Source organism: Mytilus galloprovincialis, chromosome 11 (genome assembly GCF_965363235.1).
Source record: "Mytilus galloprovincialis chromosome 11, xbMytGall1.hap1.1, whole genome shotgun sequence".
NCBI classification, from domain to species: Eukaryota; Metazoa; Mollusca; class Bivalvia; order Mytilida; family Mytilidae; genus Mytilus; species Mytilus galloprovincialis.
In genome coordinates, this window is record NC_134848.1 from 1,139,873 (window position 1) to 1,151,729 (window position 11,857).

The 11,857-nt window shown below is 34.1% G+C and overlaps 2 protein-coding genes across 2 annotated transcripts in view; one reads left to right on the forward strand and one right to left on the reverse strand.

Annotated features, from left to right (window-relative positions):
- The window catches only part of LOC143051496 (riboflavin kinase-like), an 11,780-nt gene extending 6,854 nt beyond the window's left edge, over window positions 1–4,926 (forward strand). The window contains exon 4 of the mRNA XM_076224372.1: window positions 951–4,926. Within this exon, the coding sequence (XP_076080487.1) occupies window positions 951–1,072 (122 nt within the window). The 3' untranslated portion in view covers window positions 1,073–4,926. The remainder of the gene's footprint in view (window positions 1–950) is intronic.
- Window positions 4,927–10,590: 5,664 nt separating this feature from the next.
- LOC143051497 (ankyrin repeat domain-containing protein 40-like) lies at window positions 10,591–11,797 on the reverse strand. Its single transcript, XM_076224374.1, has one exon. The coding sequence runs from the start codon at window positions 11,685–11,687 to the stop codon at window positions 10,866–10,868; it is 822 nt and encodes a 273-aa protein (XP_076080489.1). The 5' UTR covers window positions 11,688–11,797; the 3' UTR covers window positions 10,591–10,865.
- Window positions 11,798–11,857: the final 60 nt, after the last annotated feature.

The window sequence follows — 11,857 nt, forward strand, 5'->3', positions numbered from 1 at the left end:
TAAGAACAAAATCACACGAACTACCATTTCTATTAAAGATAAAATATGGGGTAGTATATTATTTAAGTAGTATCAATTATTAGCAAGTGTATGTATACGTGGTATGTAAAATTGTAATGTCCATGCTGATCATAAAATTGAGAATGGAAATTGGGAATGTGTCAAAGAGACAACAACCCGACCAAATAAAAAGCAACAGCAGAGGGTCACCAACAGGTCTTCAATGACTGTTTATTGATAAGAAAGCAGATTAAAGCAACCTGTCAATGTATTGTTTGTAATCGTGATGTCTGTTAATGAATTTCTTCTCTCAAAACATATTACATATAAAAATAAGAAGATAAAATGACGTAGAAGTTTGCAATTATAGGTCATGTATAAGAATAAGGAGTTATGGTTTAATGAGACAACATTCCAACAGAATCAAAATGACTTGCTGATAATAAAAATTCTGTTTGTGTAATTAGCCTTACATGTTATCAAACATACAATGTTACGGCTATAGGAAATAAAATGACTTTTTAAGGGAAACCTACTCAAATTTGATAAATATCCAAGATTTTTGTAAACACAGATGAATTATACTCTTACATCACTATCTCTGTTGTATTACACGTAAAAAAATATGTTTGATTAGATGATACCTCAATATAATGTTAGGGTTTTTTTTTGTTACGGTTAATTTTATAATGCATTGTGTGACAATAGTTGCTATTTTCTTATTAAATTATCTCCCTTGTTTGAAGTCTATTTTTATATAATTACACTTGAACACTAAAATTATGAAAAAGAATCCTGTTACCATCACTTTTTGTGACTTTGCTGTATTATTTGTGGACATCATTTTTAGAAGATACGGTTAAAACCATGCATGTATTTTTTTTAACTTTTAGATTTAGACCTAGGATCAAGTTTTCATTGTTCTAAATTAATGTTTTTTTATTTTACAGATGAATTAATAGATGCCATAAATGATGATATACAACAGGCTAAAGACAAGTTAGATTTACCTGAGAATGCATCATATAAACAAAATAACTTTTTATTCGATGAAATCAAGGCGGATGTTTAATGTTAGATTATCTTAGATTTTTTATTATTTTTATTTATTTACAGACTGACTGTTTTAAGTGAGACTGGTTTAATGTTAATTGATTGTCATTTATTTGGCAATGTGGTATAAATATTTGAGCTGCGATGGAAAGAAATTGACCTTATGCAAGTGCATGTATAAAGGAGTAGGTTCAGTAAGACCCCATTTTGGCCCCAAAATATAGTAGTTTTGCAAAATTGTGAAAATGTAATCCTTTAGCTATTTATTGGAAAGAAGAATGCTTCTGCTACACAAATATGGTCTGTTTTTGACAATACAATGCACATATAATTATATCGGGTACTAACATCATTAAGTCATGCTATATTACTGAAATCTTCACAATTTTAGCATTTTGGTTAAATTTTAGACGGTTTCCGTCTCAAATGAAAGTGGCCGCATTCGTGTTCATTCATAATATTGAAATGTAAGTTGTATTTAATGATAATACATGACATATATAAAGGTTGAGGTTGAACACGGATGCGGCCACTTTCATTTTTGACAAAAAACATCTGAAAATGACGATTTTTTGCATATTTGATAGATTTTTCATATTTTTGCTTGAATCGGAGGGTTTTTAATGACTTAATCAGCTAAAATCTTTCACATATACTAGTTGAATCAATTAAAATAGACACTTAAGTGTTTAAAAAGTGTCCAAAATCTTTCGTTAGATGAACCTGAATTTTGAGGCCAAAATCGGCCCTTACCGGACCTACTCCTTTACATGTATAAGCCTTTGAACAAATTAATAACATTCAAATATATAATAAAGATGAATTTTGTGCTGTGTTGTAGGATGTTATATCAACTTTTTTTTTTGCCTTGACATATCTTTTTTGTGCTGATGTGGTGTAAAGCAATCACCAACCAATCAGTCAATCAAATCAATTTTTAAACAGCGACAGACTTTGCATCAAGATTTTTTTTACCTCAAATAGGTTTTTATAAAAGATGTATTGATATTTACATAGGGTTAATATCTATCTGCTGCAGCTCATATATAATGAAAATAATTCCTGGTGAAGTTTTGTATAAATCCTTGAGATGTTCAACCAATTATGAAATGTCAAGTATTTATGTGTTCTAATGCATTAAGGTGGTACCTAACACTACAGGGAGATAACTCTGTAAAATCAGCTAAATGTTTTAATTAAGTTGCCTTGTGAAGGCAATATTAAGCTTCTCAATTATCAAAATTAGTGTTTGTCAAACTGCTATATAACCAGAATAATTTTTCTAATAAATTGGTTGGTTCAAATATTTTGAAATTTTTATATTTTTGTCAAACGTTCAAAGTAAATACTTCGTCAAAATTTTAGGAAAATAAACGAGCCAAATAAATTTTAGTTAAGATGTTGGGTACCACCTTAACATATAACTTATGTTTTATTTTTTATGTCACATATTTCCAACAACAAAATAATGTTTTGTTTGAGTGGCGATAACATCTGTCTAATTTTAAGTTTAATAATGCAAATTTATTTGTTCTATATAATTATGTTTTTTTTTTGTTGAGTATTATACAGATGTCAAAAAAGAGTAATAGACATATATGATATATATTGCTGTACCACTGCCTATTTTCTTCATAATATTTCTAAGTTTGCTTTGATTGGTATTTAAAAAAATGAAGTTTGTTTCTTTTATAAGACAATCTGTCTCTTAAATTTGAACTTTTTCAGAATTGTCCTAGAGTTATGGAATTTTTGAACATTTTGACATCTTTAAGGATGTACTTAGGTGAGATTTTGGAATTTGTGTAAAATTTCCGGACTCCTTGGTGTTTTTCCATACAATACAATGTAAAATATTTTGCCCCATAACACCCATTTATTTTTTCATATAAGACTTTATAGCTCATGATAGGTAATTTATCAAAATTTTAGAAGATTCTTGATTTTCTTTCTTTAATTTTGAGACCCAAATAATACCAATGCAAATATAAGGTAAAAGTCCGATTCAGCCTTTTCCCGCCATATTTTAAATCTCAAATATCTCGAAAAGGAGGTAACAACTTTTGTCCTAAATCAATAACATATGAAAAATTACAACTTGAAACTTTTCAGATTAGTTTTTCAAGAGTTATTGAACTTTAATTGTTTAACATTGTTCAACATATTTAGTTTCATGATGGCAATAAGTGTTTTAAATTTGAATGACTTAGGTTATATACCTATAAACTTCATTTGTCAAATTAAGCCAATTTTGAGGTGTTTTTTTTGTTAATTTACTAACTTAATCCATTTTCAACATTAAATATGATAAATGCTACTTGCATATTTAAAATTATTTCCTAATTTATATAATTTGATCTTGCGACTTTTTATCATTAAATTATAATGAGGGTATTTTGTCATCTTTCTGGTATCTGTGGTATTCTCATGTCACAGTTGTTTATTTTTGTAGTCATATTATTTTTATTGAATTATGTATCATACAAAACCTGTCTTATTAAAACAATAATCATTTGTAAAAATAGGTCAAATCTTGGAAATATTTTTATTGAACAATTCATCCTGAGTGTGTGTGTGTTTGGAGGAAAGAAAGTATGTTAAAAAGGACCTTTAAATGAGGGGGGATAGGAGGGGTCCTGATCCCGAAATCCCGGACTTAAAAAAACGAAATCCAGAGGTCCCGAATTTAAATAAAGTAAATCCCGAAATCCGAAAAAAAAAGGATTCCCGGATCCCGAAAGGGTCAATCCCGAAATCCCGAGCTTAAAAACACCCGATCCCGGAGTCCCGATAAAGGTCCTATCCCCCCTCTTATATATACCATGGTGCACTGACCATATAAATCATAGAACTTATTTTATTATGAGGGACAAAATTCCTACAAAAAACCAAAAGAGAAAAGGCAATAAGCAAATCAATAAACTTCTATTCAGTAATTATATAACCTAAGCATGAACAGCAGATCATTTATATAAGCAGTTCATTAGTTAAGCAGGTAACACTAATGTGTAGGGACCACATCATTGTTAATGATTTGATGGGATTTTGTAACTTTCCAATCATTACACAGATGATGATAATTTAATGTTTGCTAAAAGGTGTTCAAAGTTAACTTGCCAGCCAAAATAGGGTTATTTATCAATGTATCTGTTATAATTATGATTTAAATTATGTGTATAACTTATGCTGAGGTTAAAGAAGATCTGATGTCTTACAGCTGAATATATCTGACTAATTATTTTATATCTTTAATGAATTGTCAATACTTTAATAAGAGGCCTGTTAATTGTCCTTTGTACTGGGCTTTATAAGTAAGGGACAACATCAAAAGTTCAATGAAGGATGAAAAACTTAATTCACATAGTTTTTTCACTGACCCCCCTCCACCCCGCTCTTAACTTAATTTGGGAAAAATTGATTGACCGATATGGATATATGTAAAAATCAATGTCGGATAACCAAATCTTGCAGCCGTTCAACTCCCCACTGCCACCCCCAAACTATTTGAATTAAGTTTTTTTTTATCTTACATTGATCTTTTGATGTCGTCCCTAAATGTGTGGTACTACAGTTGTCTCAGCAAACATTGTTCACAACTTGATATTTGTGTTATGAATTATGCTGGTGTTAGCCACTTTATCATCTATAATTGACATTTAAATCTATAACAGTACTATAATTTCTCTTAAATATAAAGTTTATGCAGTCAACTTTTGACCTTACTCAACAAAACATAACAGGGTTGAATAAGCTTTTGAAGTTTGGAGATATGGCCTTGTCTGTTCATCATGGATCTTTGACTTTAAAACTTTGCATTTTGCACTTTGCATATTGCAAATTTTAATATGTTCAAATTTATAAGATAAAAGTTACTGTCACAAATCATAACAGAGAAGAATAGTACTCAATAGTTAACAAAAAAACATTGCCCTTTATATTGAGGTGAGGTTGTATGTCAACTTGCTTATACTCAGAAATGTATGTTTTCATTTGTTTTGATAGCTATAAGATCAATGAAATAAGAAGCTAAATTATTTCAAACCACAAAACCTATAGAACAAGAAGTCATTTACAAATAATCCACCGACCAAGCTTTTCAGATGCATGATTATATTTGATATATTATGAAGAATGTATAGATAACTTACATGTTTATTTGTTACTGGTATTTGTTTGTTATTGTTGTTATTCAGAGCTATAAATCATGTTACATCATATAAAATAAAGGCCATGATTTTGTAGATTTTGTTTTTTATTGTTGAAGAATTTTATGTGATGTCAGTATATTTGTATTTTGTCCAAAGGAGGTCATTGACTTCATCATTTAAAAAAAAGAAAAGTGTTATAAATGCCAATGAGACAACTATTCATGAGATTTAAAATGAGGTTAATGTAAGCTATTTATTTACTTCTAGGCCTACAGCAAACATATAGAATAGAATAGAATAGAATATTTTTATTTTCAAAATTACAGGGCCCATAAAGGACATAAAATCAGATACAATTGACTTACATAATTGGTATAGGATTCAAATCAATGAACTCAGAAAACTCTGCAAAAATTTACAAATAGTTGAATTTATTTCTAAGATCCTTGATGGCCTACAATCATAATACTTGCATTGATGTAGGATTTAAAATAGGAAAAGGTGACATATATCAAATTGACATTCAGAAGTTATAAATTGAAGAGAAACTGACAATGCCATTGACAAAAAACAAAAAGCCTAAAAAATTATAAAGAAAAAATAAGTCCACAAAACAATGAATAAAAAAGACTTGTGATGTGCAGGATTATGTTACCACAAGACATCCACAACATCCCATTTGACATGATTATGTTACCACAAGACATCCACAACATCCCACTTGACAGGATTATGTTACAACAAGACAACCCACAACATCCCACTTGACAGGATAATGTTACAAGACATCACAAAACATCCCACTTGACAGGATTATGTTACCACAAGACAACTCACAACATTCCCCTTGACAGGATTATGTTACCACAAGACAACACACAACATCCCACTTGACAGGATTATGTTAGCACAAGACATCCACAACATCCCACTCGACAGGATTATGTTACCACAAGACAACACTCAACATCCCACTTGACAGGATTATGTTACCACAAGACAACACACAACATCCCACTTGACAGGATTATGTTACCACAAGACAACCCACAACATCACACTTGATAGGATTATGTTACAACAAGACAACCACAACATCCACTTGACATGATTATGTTACCACAAGACAACCCACAACATCCCACTTGATAGGATTATGTTACCACAAGACAATCCACAACATCCCACTTGACAGGATTATGTTACCACAAGACATCCACAACATCTCACTTGACAAGATTATGTTACTACAAGACATCCACAACATCCCACTCGACAAGATTTTGTTACCACAAGACATCCACAACATCCCACTTGACAAGATTATGTTACTACAAGACATCCACAACATCCCACTCGACAAGATTATGTTACCACAAAGACATCCACAACATCCCACTTGACATGATTATGTTACCACAAGACAACCCACAACATCCCACTTGAAAGGATTATGTTACCACAAGACAATCCACAACATCCCACTTGACAGGATTATGTTACCACAAGACAACACACAACATCCGACTTAACAGGATAATGTTACCACAAGACAACACACAACATCCCACTTGACAGGATTATGTTATCACAAGACAACCCACAAAATCCCACTTGACAGGATTATGTTACCACAAGACAACCCACAACATCCCACACGACAGGATTATGTTACCACAAGACAACCCACAACATCCCACTTGACATGATTATGTTACCACAAGACAACCCACAACATCACACATGACAGGATTATGTTACCACAAGACAACCCACAACATCCCACTTGACAGGATTATGTTACCAGAAGACAACCCACAACAGGATTATGTTACCACAAGACAACCCACAACATCCCACTTGACAGGATTATGTTACCACAAGACAACCCACAACATCCCACACGACAGGATTATGTTACCACAAGACAACCCACAACATCCCACTTGACAGGATTATGTTACCACAAGACAACTCACAATATCCCACTTGACAGGATTATGTTACCACAAGACAACCCACAACATCCCACTTGACATGATATTATTACAAGACATCACACAACATCCCACTCGACATGATATGTTACCACAAGACAACACACAACATCCCACTTGACAGGATTATGTTTCCACAAGACAACCCACAACATCCGACTAAACAGGATTATGTTACCACAAGACAACCCACAACATCCCACTCGACATGATATGTTACCACAAGACAACACACAACATTCCACTCGACATGATATATTACCACAAATTAACACACAACATTCCACTCGACAGGATTATGTTACCACAAGACAACCAACAACATCCCACTCGACAGGATTATGTTACCACAAGACAACACACAACATCCCACTTGACAGGATTATGTTACCACAAGACAACACACAACATCCCACTTGACAGGATTATGTTACCACAAGATCACACAATATCCCACGCAACAGGATTATGTTACCACAAAGACATCCACAACATCCCACTTGACAGGATTATGTTACAAGACATCCACAACATCCCACTTGACAGGATTATGTTACCACAAAGACATCCACAACATCCCACTCGACAAGATTATGTTACCACAAGACATCCAAAATATTCCACTTGACAGGATTATGTTACCACAAGACATCCACAACATCCCACTTGACAAGATTATGTTACTACAAGACATCCACAACATCCCACTTGACAAGATTATGTTACCACAAGACATCAACAGCATCAGACTCGACAGGATTATGTTACCACAACACAACCCAAGGATTATGTTACCACAAGACAACACACAACATCCCACTTGACAGGATTATGTTACCACAACACAACCCACAACATCCCACTTGACAGGATTATGTTACCACAACACAACCCACAACATCCCATTTGACATGATTATGTTACCACAAGACAACCAACAACATCCCTCTTGACAGGATTATGTTACCACAAGACAATCCACAACATCCCACTCGACAGGATTGTGTTACCACAAGACAACACACAACATCCCACTCGACAGGATTATGTTACCACAAGACATCAGACATCCCACTTGACAGGATTATGTTACCACAAGACAACCAACAACATCCCACTCAACAGGATAATGTTACCACAAGACAACACACAACATCCCACTTGACAGGATTATGTTACCACAAGACAGCCAACAACATCCAACTCGACAGGATTATGTTACCACAAGACATCAGACAACACCCCACTTGACAGGATTATGTTACCACAAGACAACACACATCCCACTTGACAGGATTATGTTACCACAAGACAACACACAACATCCCACTTGACAGGATTATGTTACCACAAGACAACACACAACATCCCACTCAACAGGATTATGTTACCACAAGACAATCAACAACATCCCACGCAACAGGATTATGTTACCACAAGACATCAGACAACATCCCACTTGACAGGATTATGTTACCACAAGACAACACACAACATCCCACTCGACAGGATTATGTTACCACTCGACAATCCACAACATCCCACTTGACAGGATTATGTTACCACAAGACAACACACAACATCCTACTCGACAGGATTATGTAACAACAAGACATCAGACAACATCCCACTTGACAGGATTATGTTACCACAAGACAACACACAACATCCCACTTGACAGGATTATGTTACCACAAGACATCAGACAACATCCCACTTGACAGGATTATGTTACCACAAGACATCAGACAACATCCCACTTGACAGGATGATGTAACCACAAGACAATCAACAACATCTCACGCAACAGGATTATGTTACCACAAGACATCAGACAACATCCCACTTGACAGGATTATGTTACCACAAGACAACACACAACATCCCACTCGACAGGATTATGTTACCACAAGACAATCCACAACATCCCACTCGACAAGATTATGTTACCACAAAGACATCCACAACATCCCACTCGACAGGATTATGTTACCACAAGACAACACACAACATCCCACTCGACAGGATTATGTTACCACAAGACAACACACAACATCCCACTTGACAGGATTATGTTACCACAAGACAACCCACAACATCCCACTTGACATGATATGTTACCACAAGACATCACACAACATCCCACTCGACATGATATGTTACCACAAGACATCAGACATCCCACTTGACAGGATTATGTTACCACAAGACAACCAACAACATCCCACTCAACAGGATAATGTTACCACAAGACAACACACAACATCCCACTTGACAGGATTATGTTACCACAAGACAACCCACAACATCCCACTTGACAGGATTATGTTACCACAAGACAACACACAACATCCCACTCGACAGGATTATGTTACCACAAGACAACCCACAACATCCGACTTGACAGGATTATGTTACCACAAGACAACCCACAACATCCCACTCAACAGGATTATGTTACCACAAGACAACACACAACATCCCACTTGACAGGATTATGTTACTACAAGACAACCCACAACATCCCACTCGACAGGATTATGTAACCACAAGACAACACACAACATCCCACTTGACAGGATTATGTTACCACAAGACAACACACAACATCCCACTTGACATGATAATGACAAGACAACCAAGACAGGTAACTCTTAAATTTCTTGCAAAAGTATTGAGAAGCCAAAAAACAACATTAAAATATATTTAAAGGCCCCTTTGCAGGTTTTGTATGACTATAAGTGCAACCTTGCACATAAAACCTACACTGAAAATATCATGTATGAGACTGTTAGTTTTCTAGTTTGAATTTTTTTACATTGTCATTTTGGGGCCTTCAATAGCTGACTATGCAGTATGGGCTTTGCTCATTGTTGATGGCTGTTCTGTGACCTATAGTTGTTAATTTCTGTGTCATTTTGGTCTCTTGTAGAGAGTTGTCTTATTGGCAATCATCATGATCATACCATATCTTCTTTTTTTATATCATGTATAAAATAATGTACATTTTTGCTCAATTTTCAATTGAAGGTTTCACTGTAACTTTGAAATGAAGAACAGCAATACATTGTGTTCATTTGTCTTATCTGTAATCCATATCCTTTCTCTTCTATTATGTAATTCATCAGATCACATTTTCATATATTACATGTAGCTGACCCATTTTTGCTCTAAGTCTGATTCCTGTATTGCACATCATGCACATGCTTGACTGATATGGCTGAGAAACACTTAAATAATTAAGGTATGACTCTTACATCAAACATACATTTATACATGTACATATATTCGTAACATAAGCATCCTACATGTATCACAACAAAACAATTTGCAAATGTTGCATATATAGTAGATCGGAAACAGAAAATATTTAACAATTACAATCAAAAGAATTCTAATATTTCTAAATTTTATTTGCTTTCTTAAGCATGATATATAGCCTCGCTATGCTTGCAAAATTATAAATTGTAACCGACATGACCAAAAGTAAACCTGTTGACTACCATAACCATGATAACATATCATGCGTATAATTGAGTAATAATTTAATCCCACTTGTGTAAATTACAAAATTAAATAGACCATACATGTACATTTAAAAAAAGATTAGACCCATCATTACAAAATTTATAAAACTAGTATATATTATTATAAAATGTCATGACTGTCAATAAAGAACTTCTTGATTTTTGATTGGGGCGGCTAATCCTCTCATCCCTGCACTAGCTGGTGGAACTTTATTTGTCAGAACTACTTCAAGTTCCTGAAAATCGCACAATCTTTGAACATCTTTGTCTTTTCGTAAAATTGTATTAGGCAATTTTCTGATCTTGTTTATCAATCTTCGTTCGACTCCTAATTCTTTACACATGACTGATTTTAGTGATTCATATGTCAGATTTGATTTTTCCATTTCGACCTCAATAAAATCTCGGTCATCTAAATAAGCAACTCTTATTTTCAGAACAAGTTCATTCTCATTTAAACCTTGCATCGTTTTCACTTCTATACTTTTTTGATGGGTTTGAATGGTTGGTGCTGTAGTTTTCACTTCTATACTTTTTTGTTGACTATGAACCGACTCAACTTCGTTCAGATTTGTACTCTCTAGATCTGCGACTGGTTGTGTATATGGAAAAACAGGATTTGCTAGATAATTCGGTGTAAAGCTTGACTCGTCCTTTTTTAGGATAGCTATGCGATTTCCAGAACCACCAAGCAGATTAAATAAGTCCTCACTTGTTGTTAAATCTACAGGCTTTTCCCCTTTTGCTGTAAGTAAGTCTTTATTTGCACCTTTTTGTAAAAGGAACTCTACGACACCTTTGTGGTTTCTTTTACACCCCCAGTGTAGCGCAGACCACCCGTTTACAGGATTCTGAGAATTGACATCAATAGAGAATGTCTCTAAGAGTTTTTTTAATGAGTCTTTATCACCATTGCACGCTGCTTCTCTAAATGATTCGTCGTTTTCACTTGTTGCACTCATGCCTCGTCAAAGCAAATAATTGGACAAAGAAAATGAGCGTGGTGAATAAGTATTTTCTGCTCTAATGAGTTTAGCAGGCTGCAAAATCACAACAAGGATGTTGTTAATTCATAAATAAACTGAAAACTAAAACGGGTTTAGTTTCCGTAATTTTAAAACTAAAGAAAAGT

Coding starts and splice junctions, on each gene's coding strand:
- LOC143051497 (XM_076224374.1), bottom strand. CDS start 11,687: ATGAGTGCAACAAGTGAAAACGACGAATCATTTAGAGAAGCAGCGTGC.